General features: G+C 40.3%; 1 protein-coding gene across 3 annotated transcripts; it reads right to left on the reverse strand.

Annotated features, from left to right (window-relative positions):
• Window positions 1–1,960: 1,960 nt before the first annotated feature.
• Window positions 1,961–19,226, reverse strand: AKIRIN2 (akirin 2). Of its 3 annotated transcripts, XR_003987330.1 has the most exons (6): window positions 18,529–19,226; window positions 7,532–7,675; window positions 6,816–6,965; window positions 3,927–4,120; window positions 3,035–3,106; window positions 2,022–2,703 (listed from the first exon to the last, which is right to left on the reverse strand). XR_003987330.1 is itself a non-coding variant. In XM_030446992.1 (5 exons), the coding sequence occupies exons 1-5, from the start codon at window positions 18,728–18,730 to the stop codon at window positions 2,693–2,695; spliced, it is 579 nt and encodes a 192-aa protein (XP_030302852.1). In that variant the 5' UTR covers window positions 18,731–19,208; the 3' UTR covers window positions 1,961–2,692. The 3 variants fall into 3 exon arrangements, 2 of the variants coding, with proteins under 2 accessions (XP_030302852.1, XP_030302853.1); XM_030446992.1 differs by lacking the exon at window positions 3,927–4,120 and having other exon boundaries at window positions 1,961–2,703; window positions 18,529–19,208; XM_030446993.1 differs by lacking the exons at window positions 3,927–4,120; window positions 18,529–19,226 and adding an exon at window positions 17,473–17,558.
• Window positions 19,227–19,249: the final 23 nt, after the last annotated feature.

Genomic DNA, 19,249 nt, shown 5'->3' on the forward strand with positions numbered 1-19,249 from the left:
CATCAGCACACAAGATTGCTCCCATCTCCTTCCTTTTCAACCTTGAAAAATGCCGAGTACCCTTTTGAGACCTGCTTGAAAAATCCTACACATCACCACCTTAAAAACAGGTTCACCAACATCTTCAGTTTCACTCTCTTCAGTAGCAGTTAACTGTCCTCAGTTTGCTTTTGGGGAGGCTGCAGTTAAGTACAACTTGCAAAAACACTGTAAATGTGGCCTCCACAAATGTAGTGCAAAGAACTCAGTACTGAATCTTGCCCATTTCTATGGGACTCCAAAGTCTTTGAGAATGTGCTCCAAAGCAGGTTTATTTTTAAGCACCAGCCTGCTCCTCACAGCACCCCAATTTTTTCAACCTCATTTTTTTCCAACAGTGAATACCAGCCAACCATTTTCCTGTTAAGAGTAAGTCACCTGTTAGAACAAGCCCTTCACATGAAATTTACCACGTCAGATACTGGCACTGAGATGAGGAAAAGGAGCCAGTTCTGAAGCCCAAGATATGACACGCAGCAGGTTAAAAAATGAAAAATTTCAAAGAATGCAACCTTGTTTTCCAAACAGGCACAAATTAAGCATACCACAGCCCTGATGCATAAGCACCCATGGTGGCATTATATTTAATGTGCCATATGACTGCTTATTACGTGCTAATTTGGAGCAGCAGAGGAGTGGCTAGGTGTTGACATGACATCACATCTTATTTATAATAACTCTAATATCCCAAAGGAAAAGATGAGACACACAGATGATCACAATGGCTGGTATCTTAATTCTACTCCTATCTCAAGTCATCAGTTAGGCACACACACCTTCCTATCAAGTTGCAACAAGGATCTTCCAGAACACAGGAGATACAGGGGATTATCAGGATGGTAGAATTTGGATAGTGGTCCACCTAGTAGCAGTGTTTTTCCTGCTTTGGTCAAGTTAATAATAAAAGGACATAAAAAATGAGGAGCAGGAAAAAGAGGGGCTGAGAACCCTGAGGCAGACAACCAAAATTTCAGCCCTTGAAAGATTTATATTCAGTAACAGAAGACCCAATAGAAGAGTCCATGAGAGATTCCCCGTTTCTGAGACTCTGACAGCACAGTAAAAAGAATCCAAATATTTGACTAAGGTTTCAGGAAAGTGGGCACAAAATGGTCCAGATACTGTGGCAAAGTGCCTAATTCTGAACCTGTAATCTCACTACTAAGTAAATAAAAGTTCACCAAAAACTAGAGCTCATTATATGGCTTCTCTGAAATCATAAGCTTTAGCACAAGCAGATTAATGTGTGTATCTACCACCCGAAGTTTCAATTACATTTCAACTAAAACTCTTCTGTTAATTTGAAATTGTACAAAGATTTATAACACAACAGAGTTACACTTAATCAGAAGCTGATAGGAAGTCAGAGAAGACAAGAGTTTATCATCAAAGGATTCTTTTGAAACTGCTTTTAAGTCCTCAAAGCTAATGACCCAAGTCATTTGGTAATAATTACTTCCAGCCCACCACAACACAGATTTGGACTTGCCAAATACAAATTTTTCAGTAATTCACACTGAGACTCAGAACCACACAGCACCAATACAGTGACGGGGCAACAGCTGAATGCACTCAACAACACTCTTGAGCCTGAACACACCTTGAGTTCCTCCAACACCTACCTAGTTCCAGCTTGTGGTGCAAGCACCTGTATCTTATGAGCAGATTTCCTTAGATGTGTCACTTACATCTGAAGGAAGACAAGCAAAGCTGTTCTGAGTCAGCTGCAGCAAGTGAAATCAACAGTTTCTTGTCAGTTCTGTAACAAACTCGATTCCGCAGCAGGAAACCAAGGAGCCAATCTGAGGGAGACTTCTTTGCCTCTGAAGAATTATCTGAAGATTTTACTCTACCTTTTTCTCCTGATCTAAAATTCTCACACACCCACTATTGCTACCAAATAAAAGTTTTCATTTAAACACTGGGTTTGAAGTTTATTCATACACAGCAGAAGTTCCACCTGCGTATTAAAAACAAACAGATTAGAAGTAAATGTTTTATTCTTCCAACTAAATTCCAGTACTACAAGGGCAGTAAAACAATGATACACTGAAAAATTGCAGCAATAAACATTTGTTAAAGACTGATAGAATAAATAAAAACTACAAAAATGAGAAATCATATAAACCCATTCTTAACCCCCAAAAAAGTCATGGAATACAGAAATGCCCTCCTTCACTATTTCACAGGCAGTACTGTGGGCTATTTGCTTAAAATTGTCCTGGGATTACATTCTAACTTAACTGTGATTACAGCTTTGTTGTAGTGCACAGTTATGAAAACCACACTAACTTCAGTCAGAAGTGTCATTCTACATTTTTATTTACACAACCAGTGAAGGGCAACTTCTAGAACACCAGCTTTAATCCTTTACTTTTTCAAACTTATTAACATAAGAAGCCAAATTGTAATGATACAGCAAATGAGGCCACTGGTATTATTACAGGTAGCAAAGGTCCACATCCAGGTGGTACTGACATCAGGGAGCACTCCAAAACCAGTTGCTGCATAAGAGTGGTTGCCACTGACAAAAGCTTGAAATAACCTGTGTTCACAGGGGGAAAAAATATGGCATTGCTGCAAGTCTTTACGGGGACAGCTTGCAACAATAAACAGGGTGTATAGGGCAGCCCACATATGCAGAAAGTGTGATTCATGAAACATCTGGAAAGAGAAGAGAAAAGAAAAAAAAAAAAAAAAAAAAGAGTTAATGATGGAGTTAACAAATTCCAGCTCTATTACAAACTTGATCTGGCAACCTCAAACCCTGCTTCAAAAATAACAAAGAGGCATGGGTAACAGTTTCATGTGTTTTAAACAAAAGCTGCATTTTATCTCTCATGTTACTTCCAAGCTTGGTCTTTCATATTACTAATTTAAAGTATTTTCACTTGGGGCCTAGCTGAACCTTTACAATAGAAAAATGGCTGTTTGCAATTATTGAATGTTCACTGACTTAATGCTGTTACAGTAACCAGAAGAAACAGATACTCACAACTGGCAGGCTGTTCTCCATATCGTCGCATGATCTGATCATGCGTGAACTTCACGAATGCGTCGTATTGTTCTGCAAGAATGAAGCATTAAGAGGTGTGAGTATATTAAGTTTAACTTAAGCTCAAAAATATTCAATGCTTCTTTTTTGTACATATAAATCGTGTAAATTAAACACACATCCACTAACAGTTCAAATGATTTTACACAGCTCACAGCTGCCATTTTCTTTTCATCCCTGAGAACAATGCAGCACATGTCCCCTTAATTAAAAGACTTCCCCTCACAAACTTCTGTAATGGGAAAGAAAGCAATATCTTCAAAGAGAATTATGCTGCACATCCACAAAGACCTGAATATACCTAACACCTGGCTAAGCATCATCACAGATCCACAATGGGGGCAGAGTGGTTAAGCAAACATGGTGTTAAGTCTGTGCTAGGGTTGGAAACATTTTTGCTCCTATCACTACCAGATGTAAGAAAATTAATTTAATGGAATGGAAACACAGAAGTACAGGAAACGGACTTGCTACAGAGTCAGAAATTTTTTTTCGTGTTCACCAGGAAATCAAAAGTAAATGACAAACTAGAAGGATGAAATGCTCAGTGGCTAATGCCTGGCTTATTCCAATCACAAAACTAGCCACAGCAGGAGACACACAGTTGACTGTGGACTTCATGAAAACAGCTACTGCGTAATCTGAAATTTAGGTATTGCATGTATTAATTTGACTTTGACCTAAACACTGTTATTTCCCAGAAAGATTACTCCTTCTATACACACAAACATACAAATACATTCGCAGTATTTTATCCAGTTTTAATATTGCACTCATCAGCAGGATATCACCTTTCAGAATTAGGAAATTGAACAAGGAGAGTAATATCTACCAGATGCCGCTCCTCTCCATTCCCCTTCCTCCCTTGTGGAAAAATACATGTGCAGCAATGTGGGGTGTTCTGAGAAAAGGGCAAGGTCAAAGAAGGCAATCTTCAACCAAAAATGCAGTTAGATTTGTAGTGGTTCCTAGTCCCACAGGTTTGCCCCATTAAAGTCCCCATCCTCTTGCAGGGATGAGCTTCACCTTTGAAGTAAACAGGGTATCAGTAATCAGCAAGCAGTGCAGCAGCAGCCCCAAATATGGACCGGACCCAACGATCTAAGGACATTCATGCCTGACTGAAGGGGCCCAGAGTCACAAGGCACGTGGTTCCCCTTTGCCCACAAGCAGGACCTCTGTTTCACTGCAGTTCTGAGTGCTGGCTTTTCAGCAGCCAGGCAAGGATCTTAACCAAGCAACAAATTAACACCAAGTGCAGATTGAAGGGTCTGTTGCCCAGAAACCATTTCCAAAAATAACAACAGCAACTAGAACTTTTCCTAAAAGTCTGTATTAAAGGCCAGAAACTAATTCCAAGCTTTCTTTTTTAAACATTTAAGTCAACATACACAGCTGCTTTGTAGCACCATCTTCATTAAAATTATGGCTTTGGACATTTGAAAAATCCACAGTTACTAAAAATCCTCTTTATCAGGGCATTCCAACTGAGAAAGTTAAGCAGTCCAAAGGTAAGAGCAACCTGCAGTGAACTGCTTAAAAATTTAAGTGAACACTTGTAAAGATACTTGCACCACTAGCATCCCTAACCAGTTATAACTATTTATTTTAAGTCAGAAGGAAGCTAAATGCCACAAATACAAACCTAAGTACTATAATCTACAACTTGACCTTTAGTATAAAAAGCTGTTTCTCACAGGTTCTAGAAAACCTTTCAAGTTAAAGTTTCCCTTAGCCCCTTACACTCCTCTTGTTTTAGTATCTGCAAAGGATCTTGCAAACCCAAGTTCATGCAAACGCAGCAGTTTCAGGTCACAGAGATAGGAGGGGAAATCAGGGCACCACAGTGATCTGAGTTTCCTACTTATCAAACACTCGTTCTGCATGAAAGGCACCTTTGCTCACAAAGAACTGGCTAACTGCCTACAAGAAAAGTGTGATTCAGAAAGGAATGAGGAAAATATCTGAGATCCAAATATTCATTTAAGTCACTTGAAAGAAGCTCTCCAACCAAGATTAAAGAATTTCCAGTTATATTTCCATTGACTTCATTAATTTATGAGTATCACCTCACTGTGCAAAGTTTAGAAAAATATATAATCATTCCATCAGCAGAAAAATGTAATTAGCCTTCTATGTAAGGAATTTCTGAATTCTTTTTGGCAGTCTCTTTCTGAATTCCCATATAATGCTGAAAATGTATTGTTGGCTTGATATATGGGATGCAGTAGTAACAGTATCTTTCCAGTATCTCTTTTGCTGATAAACCCCCATTTTTAAGTCAAAACCCAACTCATCTCACTGAACACCACAATCCTCCAAAGAGAAACCATCCCCATCCTTTCTCCCCAAAAGTAAAATGTTCCCTTTGGAACTGACAGATGGAGCAAACATAAAGAACTTGCCAGAGGGGTTCCTGATGCAAAGAACTACAAATTTGTACCCAGAAAGCATCTGGAACAAGTGCAAATATTTTTGGTCTTCAGTTATTATCACTGCTATCTGAAATGCATTTAAGAGAATGCAATAAATTAACTAATTCCTAATGCACATAAATTAGAAGAATAAAATAGCTACAGCATCCCATTTTTTAGGCATGCAGCAGGCTAAAAAGAAAAATACAGAAAAGGAAGATTAGGCCCAAAGAAACAGAAGTACTTAGGGCTCTAGTTACAGCTGTAAAAAGATGCAGATTTAAGAGGGACCCAAACTATAGTAATTTCTTCCATACTGACGGCAGATCAGTAAGCACAGAAGATGAACAGAGGCTCAGGAGCAGAGACAATACTGTCACAGCCAACCCACAAGCCTGATGCAAGTCTGGTGACTTTTGGCATGGGCATGCTGGTAGAAGATTTTATTTCCACACATGAAGATTTTTGAAAACTTTAATCCTGATGCGTAGTCAGGTGCAAAGCAAAATACCCATGCATATTCAAAAGTAGGTTTGCTGCCAAGGAGTGCATTCAGGTGTTCCTTATCACACTGAATGTTAAACCAGACACCAAATCATACTGTGAAGGCACTTACTTCTTAATGCAAGAGAATTTAGGTGCTCAAATGCTGGCAAGATGTTTTAAAGTAGGGAACATCAACAGTAAAATAAAGGTCATTATTTATAATGCTGACACTGACACGATCCTTATGAAAGGGTAAGTTGGCATCAGGCACCAGAAGTATCAGCTGAATGATGTGGAATGCAACAATTTAACATAGAGCATCAGAAATGCAGCTACTACTGACACTTGGGCTGATGGTAAACACGACTGGCAGCAATGTAATGCTAAGTACTGGGAAAAGAAAGGGAAATCTTAGGTGCTGTCTCCTTGCCAAATTCCAGAAAAAGGAAGTCAGTTCCCAAGAAGGAAAAAAAAAAAGTCCTTCACAAAGAGCTCTTAACCCAGTAGAAAAGCAAGTCTTTTGAGCAAAAAAAAAAAAAATGAAGAGGAAATTATCAATCCAAACATGATAGCAAGAAAAAGCTCCATCTGAAATACAACCACTGGTTCCATTGATTGGTAATACACAGGAGTCCTAGTTTCTATCTAAGGCAGCATGAAAGAAAAAAATCCATTAATGACTACACATAATTTTCCCTGTCCTTTATGCAATCTCATTCCTTAATGAGATTAGGTCAGAAAAAAACAGTGTAACACAAAAATGGGAAAAGTTTTAAAGCTTTCAAACTCTTCCCAAAACATTATTTTGAAGTATAATATACCTGCAAGTTTTGTGGTCAAAATTTCTTCATACTCTTCACGGATTTTCTCTTCACGTTCTTTCAGCAAACGTTCACAGATCATTCCAACTTGTCTGAGAGTAAAGAGGGGCTGTTCTTTTTTCAATGGTGATGATGCTGCAGATGAAGTACCTAAGATTAAATATTTGGGAATAAAATTTACACTTAGAACTAGTACTGAACCATTTATATAATCCATTTTCTTCAAATCTTTTACACTGAAGGAACTTCACAGGACATTTAGAAAAGTCTCTGCCTTTTGAACACCTCTAATTACTATTAATCACCCAAACGGAAGACATCTACAAATGACAATACACATGGGTATGAAAACACCAAGAGTGTTACACACTGTAAACATCATTTCAATGGCAGTTGCCATTTACAAATTTAAGCTTCTACTTTATATAAAAATTACAGTACAGTGTATTTTTTCAAAGACAATTGCTTTGCAGAAGCCTATTACACTATAAGTAGCAGGGCATTCAGGATGGTCTCTTAAAAACAATGCAAGGTTTGTGTCCTAGTGATTCTTGAAATGAGAAGCTACAGTCTTCCAGATCAATAGTGGTATTGCCAAAAAAACCCAACAGTAACTGGTGAGAGGGTGTCAAAACCCACCAAATAATTAGGGAAAATTATTTACACAAACGGGGTTTGAGAACACATAATAGAATAACACAGAATTTTCTGGGTACCTGGCAAAGCTGGTCCAGTAAGGAGAAATGCATGTGGTTGTGCATCAGTAGAACAACAAGGATCTGTCTGCTGGAAGTTATTTTCTAAGTGTCTCCTCTTCTGCATTCGTTTGTACTCTTGTTTTATGTTGTAGAGTATTTGTTCTAAAAGAAAAACAGTGAGAAAATTTAAGCCTAAAATAATTAAATTTCAATATTTCACTTATTTTCACTGAAACACCAAACAAAGCCAGACTCTTAAATCATGGCCTGCAAAAAAAAAGTGTTTTACCTAAGACACATACAATGACACCAGCTAAAAGAAAAGAAACAGACTGTTCTCACTAGGAGGACACTAGTACAAATGCTAAGGTCAACTATTGTTACCAAAGAACTATTAAAGAACCTAAACACTGTAAGGTTAAAATTTATCAAACATACAGTAAACACATATAAAAATTAGGCTGCAGAACTTCTACTGGGATCTATCTTCTTCTTTTCATACATGTAATTTACAACCACCTTTCTCCCCTGGACAGGGTTTATCATTAACAGTTAGAGGCAACAAAAGACTCCAGAATAAAAAATGTAAATGAAATACCATTCCTCCCTTGTACAGTTACTGGCATACTGGCAAGATGTAAAAAAACCACCACAATTTAGACAAAATATGCATAAAGCAACTACTGTTCAAGGAATTGGAAACCAAGATACTAGCACAGCTTTTTGTAACATTTTTCATAGCCTCAGATCTATCCCAATTGCAAAAGCCAGATCAACAGTATCTTTTAGAGGAGTATCCTAATATTTAGTTCAGGATTTGATTGCACTGAATAAAATCCAGCAACTGCTTTTAATAATCTCACCTCCACTGCAGAATTACAAGGGGGGGGGGAAAAGTAATCTTTGCAATAAAATTATCAGTCCTTTTGCCTTCTCTCTAAAATTCCATGTAATGAAAGGCTCTCAGGTACATCAGTGCCATAACTCTGTATCATCTGGCAACGTAAGATATTAAAGAGAAAAAAGCCATTTTCTATTTTTTACAGGACACTTTCACAGAAGACTTCCAAAACCTCCCTCTTTATGAAATTTTTTACTTTCAAATTAATTTTTAAAAAATTCCTTCAGTACCAGCTCCCCCTGAGACTTCTAAACTTTTTGCAAAAACAGCTTTCTAAAGCTCAGATACATACAAATCAGTGTGATCATGTCAGAGCTGCAGAGGACTCCACTCACTCAGTACCTTCTTATTTTGGCATTTTGTCAAAACAGTATCAAAAACTTTTTAACTGTTTTTCAGGTATGCAAACAGTGTATGCTATTGAGGTGCCCTACCTGGACATTTTCTAGTAAGCAGTCATGTGTAGCAAGTAACTTCACCTACCAGCTTTTTCAGTCAGTGGCCTGACATCTATGCTAGAGCAAGCAGAAGCAAACATTTGCCAATTCCTAGGTTCAGAGGTTAACTTTTGCAGTGGTTATTCAAATCCATAAGATAATCTGGGGGCTTCCAGCTCATACAAAGAGAGGAAACTGTTTCCAGTCAACAGGAACACTATTATTTTCAGCAAAGGAGCTTCTTGTTTGGATCTGGTCCACTGATGAAGGCTTTGCAGTTTAGTACCTTTTCAGTCTCATGCTTAAAAGCACTCGTCCAATTTTCAGCTCTCTAAAGAAGGATCAAAAACTTGGCTCAAAGAAGCAGTGAATGCAGAAAACATAATAAAGCAGCACAGCAGGGAAATGAAGAGAAGGAAACTACAAGAAAGTGGGGAACACAGGTGAGCCTGGAAGATTCATACTTTTTGTAGAAAACCAGTCATACTACACTCCACCATGGTACAGAAATACATTAATCAGGTTAAGCCAAGACGCAGTCAGGCTTCCAAAAATAGAATCCCATGTAGAATTTGTCACGTGCATACACAGAGCATTTTGTTGGAGAATGACCCTGCAATACTTTTCCTCAACAGTGTCATGGTGGCAAACCAGTAGTTTTCCTCAGAATCAAGTGCTGCTCGAGCTAAAGTGATACTGCGTCATTTTGAGTGGGAACTAAATTAGCTCTGGAGATAATATCTGTCCTAAAACTTGTCTACACTATGAGAAATGTGACTGCAAACATTCATACTGTATTTACAGTAACTGAAGAGTGTAATAGATCACAAGCATCCTTTACTACCAGTACTTCACCTAGAGCATACTTTCCAAATTCTACATGAGCTGCAGAAACATCACCCAAATTTTGGGTGTAACAACTTTGATTAGAATCTTCTCTACAGCTCTCCTTTGTATTATCTTCTTGCAGAAACATTCTCAAACCACATTAACAACCAAAAGAATTTTTAAACCATCCAAAAAACCCAGAAAACAAACAAACAAAAAAACCCAACAACAACGAAAAAAACCCAAACCAAAACAAAAAACCCAAATTAAACAAAGTAACACACAACTAAACAGACTGGTTAATGGATAAAACTCAGGAGCTAGAACAACAACCACAGGGATAGAAAATTAGTATCTGTGCACAAAGGATACATGATACTATTCCAAATTATACTGAACACTGGACATAGGAGTCTCAATATTACAGTAATTTCATCTGCTTCTAATTTGGCAGCACTTTTTAACTTGCAATTTTCACATCTTGTTCTGAACATCTAAAATCTCACGAAAAACCACTGACATACATTGAGAGATCCTTGTCACAACAAAACCACTTTGACAGTCCGCATTACTGTGACTTCAGGTAAAGGTATAAAACTAAGCCAGGTGGGATGGAGGGGGGAACTATTTAAACAGAATATGCTACCTACATTGCAAACAGCCACCAGGAGACTGAAGTCTGAAGTTCTGACTGAACACTGGTTGAGCATGTACATAACCTACTTTGGTAAGGCAGTATTAAGATCTTGACTGAAGGCACTGTTGCTCAGCACAGAGAACTGAACTCCAAGCTCTATTCAGTATCATGCTGCCAGTAGGCAAGATGACTGTGAGAATGATTCATACTTCCCGATTTCCACCATTTGTAAAATGGAGATTAATAGTCAAGAAATACAAGCTTAACACAGCACTGAAAAGTTCATGACTTCTCACATGAGTGATCATACAAGTAATGTTTCAAATTAAACAGGCAGATGATTTTTGCAGCAGCAAAAACTGAATAGACATTTTTTCTTAATATACAGTCGCATAAAATCTGTCTTTATACAAAATTACTTCACTGTGAAGTGAAATATAAGCTTACAAATTTTATGACCATTTTAAATTAACAGCTGAATGCCAAGTTGAATTATTTTTTTAAACAATACATGGAATAAGAAGTTATTTAAATGCAAGTTACTTCTGGTGTTACAGTTTTGCTTAATAAATCCACAAAAATTGTCAAATGAACAAAAATGTTCTGTTCAAAAGGGTTTTAATAGCATCTCATCTCTCAGGAAAGCCATGAGAAACTAAGGCAGTACAAACTAGAAAACTTTTAACACCACCTATTTGCAGACATCTAACTGTGAAGCCCTTCATAGCTCTGGCCCAATTGAACAAAGCTAGGGAGTTAGTAGACCTTGTTCTCCAACCTAACTTTGATTCTAGAGAACTCTCCTGTCTTTTCAAGTTCAGTTTCTCAGCTTCCTTCACTTCTAATTAGCTCTCTGCAGTTGACAACTGATTTAAAATGTGCATTTAACTGGTGTCAGTGCAGGACAATTTATTTATGTGTTCTTCATTGCAGAGGCCCAAATTGCCTTTTTCAACAGTGACATGCATTTTAATTATTTTATTGAAAGTGCACTCATTAAAGAAAACTTAATCTATGTGAGCTTCTCTAAGATTAAAACTGAAGTGAGAACTTGCATTGTACATATTAGAACTCATTTGACACATTAAATGGAGACTTGCATCCATCTTAAAGGTGAAGTTCAAATAAGAACATCATGCAGCAATTTTAGTTAATGAGATGCCAAAGGGAATATATTTAATAAGATCAAACATACATCACCGTGGTCTGTCCTCAGGTTTTTTTTAATTTTACTTCATCCCCAGTGCTCAGTGTTTGCTACTTGTTAGAGGTACCTCTGAAGGCACCGAGCAAGCTAAAAAGAAAGACCAGGCAGAGGTGCCAAAAGTGAAAATTAGGCTTGCTGAATATAAGGTAGTAAAACAAGAAAAAGCCACAGTTCAAAAACACTGAAATTAATTAGTACTTCAGAAGTTACATTTCAAATTCAAAATGGCCAGTTACACAAGAGTGTATTATATGCCCCCTTAAGGTTCGAGGATAAGATGAAGAGTGACAAACACTGTTACTGTCTCACCATGACCACTGAAAGCATAGGAGATTCAGTAAAATACACCTGGATATAATGAGATGTACAGAGATGTTTTTTCTACCTAGAACTCTGAGCACTAAGAGCAGAGTAAATATATGCACAAAATATTGCATTGAGATGAAGGACAGCATTCATACCAGTGTTCTTTCAGAATTTGAGATGCAACTGGGGGACCCAATGTTTCACATTTCAAAAGCTTTCACATACCCAATGAAGGCTGCATGAAATAAGAAGGGGCAATTCTGAATACAGACTTGGTATCTGAAATATGATCTGTCACACAAATGAATTACAAAACCAAGTATTCATTTCCAAGGAGGGAAATCTTACCTCCTTTAATTCACCATAAAAAGGCAAGTTATTCTTTTTCAAAGCTGTGTCATCTAATTAACTTCATCCTGACCAGTAATTATCTAGATATTATGTACAAAGGTAACAGCAGTTCAACTTGAAAAGATAACAAGGCAAACAATTATTTTCTCCATTTGAGTAACAGCTTATCAACTATGAAGCTTACGATCATTTTCCCAGAAGGACTTTTTTCCTGAATGTTTTTTTATTTTTTGGCTTGATTTTTAAACTAGCAACTTCCCATCTAAGTTCCTGGCTTCTTACATTTAGCTGAAGGAAACTTCAGCAAAACATGTAGGAAGGTGACTTAATAGGCTGAAATCAGAGTAGCCAGTTTTCCTGACCTGAAATGGAACCTAAAGCTCAGGTTTCAGTTTGCAATGTCACCATTCAATGTATGCATTTAAGCCTGAACCATGCCTGAGATTTCTTCTAAGTGAATCAATCAAAGGCTTTCCTGATGACAACAGCAGACCTCTTCCAAGGATTTCAGATCCTGTTAAAGCACAATTTTTACTGTCCTAGTTCAAATTTACAACATTTCCATGAGGACAACACTTTTATTCTACATTTAGTTGATGCTTCCACATTCCTAGTTTTAGTCTCCCCACGAGACTACTGACACTCAACATGAATTTTAAGCACTGTAACAGAGCAATGGGTAACAGTATTCTTTACTTTTGCTATCCACTTTACCAGGGAATCCACGGGCATAGACACAAATTAAAATAATCCAGTTATTCTTTATACTATCTTGTTTTGTTCATACTCCATCTCTCCAGTTACATTTCTTAATTAGGCCTGGTCTGTGAGACTTCAGTAATAGAAGATGTACTTTTGGAAATCATGCTCACCTGAGAGAAGCATGCTGTAAGGGGCAAAAAGAACACTGGTAAGGGTACCCACTGACACTTCAGTGTCCATAACTACAGAATGGACAGAAGCAGCTCCCAACAGACTGTGGCACAGAGCTGGCCATACCTCATGAGACCCTATTATTCAAGGTCTCAAGTTGATGAAAGTTCTGGTTCTCCCACAACAAGCTGAATGCTCACACATGCATAAACTCATACTGCAAATGTGTTATTTCAGGAAATCCCAGTTCTCCTGATCAAGGGGTTGAGGAATGAAAAATAAATCAAGCAATGCAAAATGTATTAGACACAGCAATTAGATCTTTCTCTTCACACAGAAAAATGTCACATTGCATTTATCAGACTTGCCACTGAAACGAAAAACTGCTTCAACATTTTATGGTTTCTCCAACCATGGGTATTTAACATTTATAGTCACCACAAGCATCTATAAAGGAATTTCTCATATAAGTTAAATTACCAGGTCCAGATGCAGCCATTATGTGTTTTGCCTTTTTTTTTTTTTAAGGGGTGGGAATGTTTTGTTTTTAAAAATCCTAATGATTTCTGCAATACTGGAGCACAATGAGAAACTTGGCACCGTGCCAAGATAATTTAGGAATAATACACATGGGAATAAATGTTAACAAAACAGAAATTAAGTGGAAAGAGACACAGTACTACGAATATGTCACATTCCAAAGCCACTAGATCTATTAATTTAAAAGCCAAACCTGTATTTGGCTACTGTCTGACCAAACTTCAGACAAAAGTGGTTAAGTTTGCTCAAGAGGGCAACTGAAAGGTCACAGGAGGACAGCCCATAGGGAAGACTAACAGTTCTTCCTATTCCAAAAGGTCAAAGACATCTTCTTGCCTTTACCCTGAAAATCTGTGTTAGTTTCATCATTTTTTTCCCAGATTATTCTGTAAAAAAAAGTATATATTAAAGACAAATTTACCCATCTTCTGTTTGGAAAGAGTCTCTCATGACTAAGGGACTCTTAAACCAAACCCATTTGCCACCTTTAACCAGAGATATTTGCCATACAACTACCTCTAAAGCAGCAAATACCAATCATATATACTCATCACTGTATACTGCATTAATTCAATAGTTTCCATATTCTGTCAAATACTTTACATTATCTCTGCTTGGATTTCAACCAGTAACCTGAGTTGAAGGGTAGTTCTCAATTACCCCACCCACTAAAATGTTTTGGTTTGCAACATCAGTAAGTTGCTGGGGAAGTGTTAAGGCAGATGACTGTTTCCTATAGAGGAAAAACTGCTTGTGCACATGCAAAAGTTTCTGAATTTTAAGCTATGTCACAACAGTCTTTAAATACAACATTTTTAAAATTTTATTTTACAAAGTTCTAGCTGCTATTTAACCTCTGATTTTGGCTGAGGAGTTTGGAAGAAAGCTGTCTATCTCAGTTTGTCTTCCAGTTATATGTAGCATGAATTAGGAGATACAGGGATCTAAGATCAACACTATCTCTCCCTCCTCTCCACCTCACACTATATTTTCCACCACAGCTTCAGTCTGGGAAATACCCAGATGTGCAGGCTTTCTAATATTGACCTGCCTTTGAATTTAAAAAACAACTTCAGTGTAGTTTGTTTTTTTCCTTTTTTATCTTCCCCTCAGAACATCATCTTTCAACAGAATAAAACTACAAAATATGGTTCTAAAACATCCAGAAGATGACAGGAAAAAAAATGCCATTGCTTCCTCATTTCACTGCATAATATTAACTTAACAACTTCCAAACAGGATAGCACCCTTAGTACTCCAGGGGAAAAAAAACGTACATTATTCACAGACATTCAGAGTCAAGTGCAGTCATCCCAATCATACAGAACAGTCTCGCTCATAGCTAGAGCTGACATGAAAGTACAACTTATTTGTTGTATTTGAGCAGTAGAAAATTTTAAAAGAGCCACTCTTTCAAATTTGAACCCAGCTTTTGCCACGCAGATGTGTTCTGCACCACTTACCCTGAGCACAGTTATAACAACATAATTCTAGATGCAAACAATGGTACCCCAAAACTGGCAAACATATCCTGAGTATGCTCAAGCCAGTAAACACAATTCCATAGAAAGTATAGATGGTAAAGCCACAACAGCAGTTTGGCTGCCAAATTCATTGTGAAGCTGGAAGTGACCTAACAGCTGTTCAAATAACCAAAAAATATTAAAACACTATTGTGAGTGATAAATTTCATCTTGAATAAGCCCACCCTCTCTCCAACAGACATATAGTTTATTTGTCTATAACCACTCCATAACCTCTCTATAAAGACAGCTGTTTTCTCATCTGACTACTCCACTGTATTCTTAGTTCTCAGCACCCCCCCTTCAATCAATCCACATTCTGCTTCCAGATAATACATTTTTGAAATGATTAACCATGTGTTAAGAAGTTCTGGTGCTGACATAGTTTCCACTGGGTGAAGTTAAACTCTACCAGGACAGAGACACAGATAAAAAAAAGTGCCTAAGGGTGAACTCTAAATTAAATCAAGTTTTATATTCAGCTCTGATTTCATATGACCATTATCTTCATTAATTAGAATTCATACCGACATTTTAAGTGCTGAAAACCTAAGTATTACAGTAACAGGCTGAGAAAACTGTAAGTGAAGTCAACTGAATTCTGGCTGCTGTTACTAAATTTCCCAATACAAAACCTAACAAAACAGTGACTCAGCTGGGACACTTTTAAAATTGGACTGGAATTCTTTTCATACACAGAGCAAGATTTATCTGACCTAGAAGCAGACATCTGCATCAAAAATGGTCATCTACATTAATTTTACAGTCAACGGAAAACAATACATTTTTCTGCAGCACTCTTTGCCTCATCCTAACACAGAGCTGTAGAACAAACCATCTTTCTTTCAAGAATTAATAAACCCACAATTTATTAAGTTAGTGTACGTTTACAAAATTAGATATGAATCCCACACAATCTTTCAAGCGGCCCCTTTGAAATTATAACCTTTAATTTGTCCACTGATGCTGAAAATGGAATACACAATATCATAACACCCCTAAATTCAATGAAGAGTAAAAACTAAGCAAATTGCTTAATGGTCACATTTGCACTTGCACTGTAAAAAGATTTTTTTTTTTCTTATTACATAGCTTTTAAGCAAAAGCCATGGAAATGTTAATCAAAAGCTGTGCAAACGTGCAAAATTTAGAAATGCCTGAAGTTCTGCTTATGTTATTCAAGTGCAGTAAGAGACATTTTGATTTACTGTCCTTCACTTTTCATTATATTATACAAATGGCTGACATTAAACACACCCTTGTCATTACAGAATCACCTTTTCACATGGATTACCTCCTGCACCTCTGGTTTTCTCAAGAGAAGATGAGGCCTGTATTTGATCAACCTCATTAACATTTCAGTTTTTAACAGCTTCAGAATCATTCAGGAGTTTTGAGATATCTATTACCTCAAATATTGCTGTAGGTTATCTCTGGTGAAAATTTTATTCCTCTCCACTCACCAATACACATTTACTGACCAGACAATATTTATATAAACTATTCATAGCCTACGATCTCCAAATCACAAGCTGAAATAAATCCCTGTAATGGAGCAACGATTATATTCTAAACAGAATCAAAATAATTCTGATTATAAACACCTCTGTCAAAGTATATGTAATGCCTCACTGTACCAGGGAGTGCCATCCATCACAAGTCTCATCCCAGACCGCTGACTCATTCAAGATCTTTTCCTAGAGGTTCAAAAAAAAAATCAAGGCACTGATGCCAAGCGTTAAGTACTTTGTATGCCCTCTATATACTTCCTCCATAGCAAATTTTTTTGTTTCCTTTAAACCTATAAAAAATGCATTCTACTGTATAGTTTTCAGAAAAATACCTAAAGAAGACACTGTCTACATAGAGAAGATAGCAATTTGAAAACACATCCAAACTTACTGCTCAGCAATGCTAGCAGTAATCCGGAACCAACTTTTGTGTAAAAGGGTGTACCGAATGCAAAAGCAGAAGGAATTCAGCTGCAACAACTGCAGAGGGCTTTTTTCCTGCACACAAAGGACACAGATCCATACCTCAGCGCTACAGCCACTCATGGCTGAGAGCTTAACCGTTCTTAAGTGCATTACTGGAAGCCACCCACTAGACTAGGGCCAATCAATCCTGCGTGCCCAGCCAAGGCTCATTCCTTTCTTCTCTCCCTACTCCTCGGTAAAAGGAACTCGCTTGATTTTTAATCGACAACAATTACACAAGGAGACCTGAAGCTTTCAGGGCCACCGGCTGACTCATCTCTCACACGTTAAGAACGTAAAAGGGTTTCGCTCTCGCCCACCGCCTCCGAGACGAGGACACTGCTCGAATTCATTTCATCTGCCCTAAAGGCAACTCTCACCCTTGCACACAATCGCTTTCATCGCTCGGTTTTCCTACGAAACTTTAAGGATGCCACAGAACGGGCCATCCGGGACGGTGGCATGCATTAAGGGACTGGAAGCGGAATTACCCCTTTGTTTTATCTGCTTTTGCCTTTTCCCACTGGCATTTTGCGGGTGATTGATGACAGGCCGTGCTCCCCGCCCTCCCTCCCGCCCCCCCTCCCCTCCAACCCCCTTCCTTTCCCCCCCGCTGTCTGAGCAACGGGGAGGAGGTGCCGCCGCCTCGACTCTGGCAACGCTCGACCCACCGATAATGGCTGCAAGGGATCGATGAGGGCCCCACCGAGAGGGGCTCCGGATAGGAGCGAGCCTCAGCCCCCCCACCCCAGACACCACGGTCACACACTCCCCCAGTACCCCCCCGCCCCCACCAGCGTTTCCGCAGCTTGACTCGCCCCTGCGGCTCTCCTTGCCACATTCAGGCATTCGTGGAAGGAGAGGAGAGGGGAGGGGGAAAGGGAACCCCCCATAGATGTCCCCAACGTGAGGAAAGTCGGCCTCCCCCTTTTCCCCGGCACCATATCAATCCTCCCGCACCAAACCACTCTCCCTCCCTCGGGTCCCTTTTCGCCAGTCTCCCCCACCCCACCCCCCCCGACCCCTTTCCTATGGCCACCCGTCCGCATCGGCTCAACCCGCCCCCCCACCCCCCTCCTCCTCCTTCCTCCCCGTCCCTCCTCCCCCTCTCCTGCTGCAAACGGCCATTTCTATTGTGTCTCTGCCGCGGCGGTGCCAAGCCGAGCAAGGATCTCCCCGGCCCCCGCCGCTGCCAACCATACAGTCCAACAGAAAATGGAAAGGGGCACCAATCCCACCCAACTCTCCCCTCTTCTTCCTCCACCACACATCCCGCCGGGGTCGCCTTCCCGGGCTCCCCCCGGCCCTGCATACCCTCCACTCCTCTCCCCGGCGAAATCCCCCCAAGACCCCCTCACATTACCCCGCACACACACCCACCCCCGGCCGTCGCGGCCCGGGGGGCTGCCGGGCAGGGCGAGGCCGCCTCCCTTTACCTGTGGTGAGCCGGGACGACACCTCTCCGAAGGGCGAGGGCTCCATACGCAGGTATTTCTGCGGGGAGGCGGCGGCGAAAGAAGAAGAGGCAGCTGCCGAGGCCGGGGCTGACAATGGCGCACATCGCCTCCGCTTCGGGGACGCCGGGCTCAGCAGCGGGTCGAAATCCAGAGTCCTTTTCAATGTGGCGCCGCAAGCCATGGTGCGGAGCGGCGGCGGGGCGGAGGAAGTGGGGTCGGAGAGAGGGGCAGGGGAGACGACGGCGGCGGCGGTAGTGGTGGCAGCAGCCGGCCCTGCCCAGAGGCGCCTTCCCCGCTGTCTGGGGCGGGCTGGGGGGGGAGGGAAGGGAGGGCGGCAGGGAAAGGAGGGGGCAGCTGCGTCAGGGCCTCCGCCGCCTCCCTGTCGGCCTCTCTCTGGGGAGCGGCCCCGGCCCCCCCAGCGGCTCCGACGCGGACGGCTGGATCCCCACTCTCGCTGCCCGCCCTGCCTTGTCCGAGCCAATTCCGCCCGCAGCCGGTGGCGGAGCAGGAGCTGGGCTGAGGGGCGCGGGGCTGGGCCCGGTTAGCCGGTGTGGGGCCGCCGATGACGAGCGATGGCGGCGGGGCCCGGGCGGCGGCGGCGGCGGCACTTCCCTCTGCGACTCCCACACCAGCAATATGGCGTCAATAACAACGCCGCGGATTCAAAAACCAACCCTCGCACTGCGCCTGCGTTCCTGGG

Source organism: Calypte anna, chromosome 3 (genome assembly GCF_003957555.1).
Source record: "Calypte anna isolate BGI_N300 chromosome 3, bCalAnn1_v1.p, whole genome shotgun sequence".
Classification (NCBI taxonomy): domain Eukaryota; kingdom Metazoa; phylum Chordata; class Aves; order Apodiformes; family Trochilidae; genus Calypte; species Calypte anna.

Excerpts from the sequence above, each read along its gene's own strand:
- AKIRIN2 (XM_030446992.1), bottom strand. The coding sequence starts at position 18,730 with ATGGCTTGCGGCGCCACATTGAAAAGGACTCTGGATTTCGACCCGCTG. Across the intron at positions 7,676-18,528 it reads GTCGTCCCGGCTCACCACAG|AACAAATACTCTACAACATA; the intron begins GTAAAGGGAGGC and ends TTTTTCTTTTAG. Across the intron at positions 6,966-7,531 it reads TACTGGACCAGCTTTGCCAG|GTACTTCATCTGCAGCATCA; the intron begins GTACCCAGAAAA and ends ATTTAATCTTAG.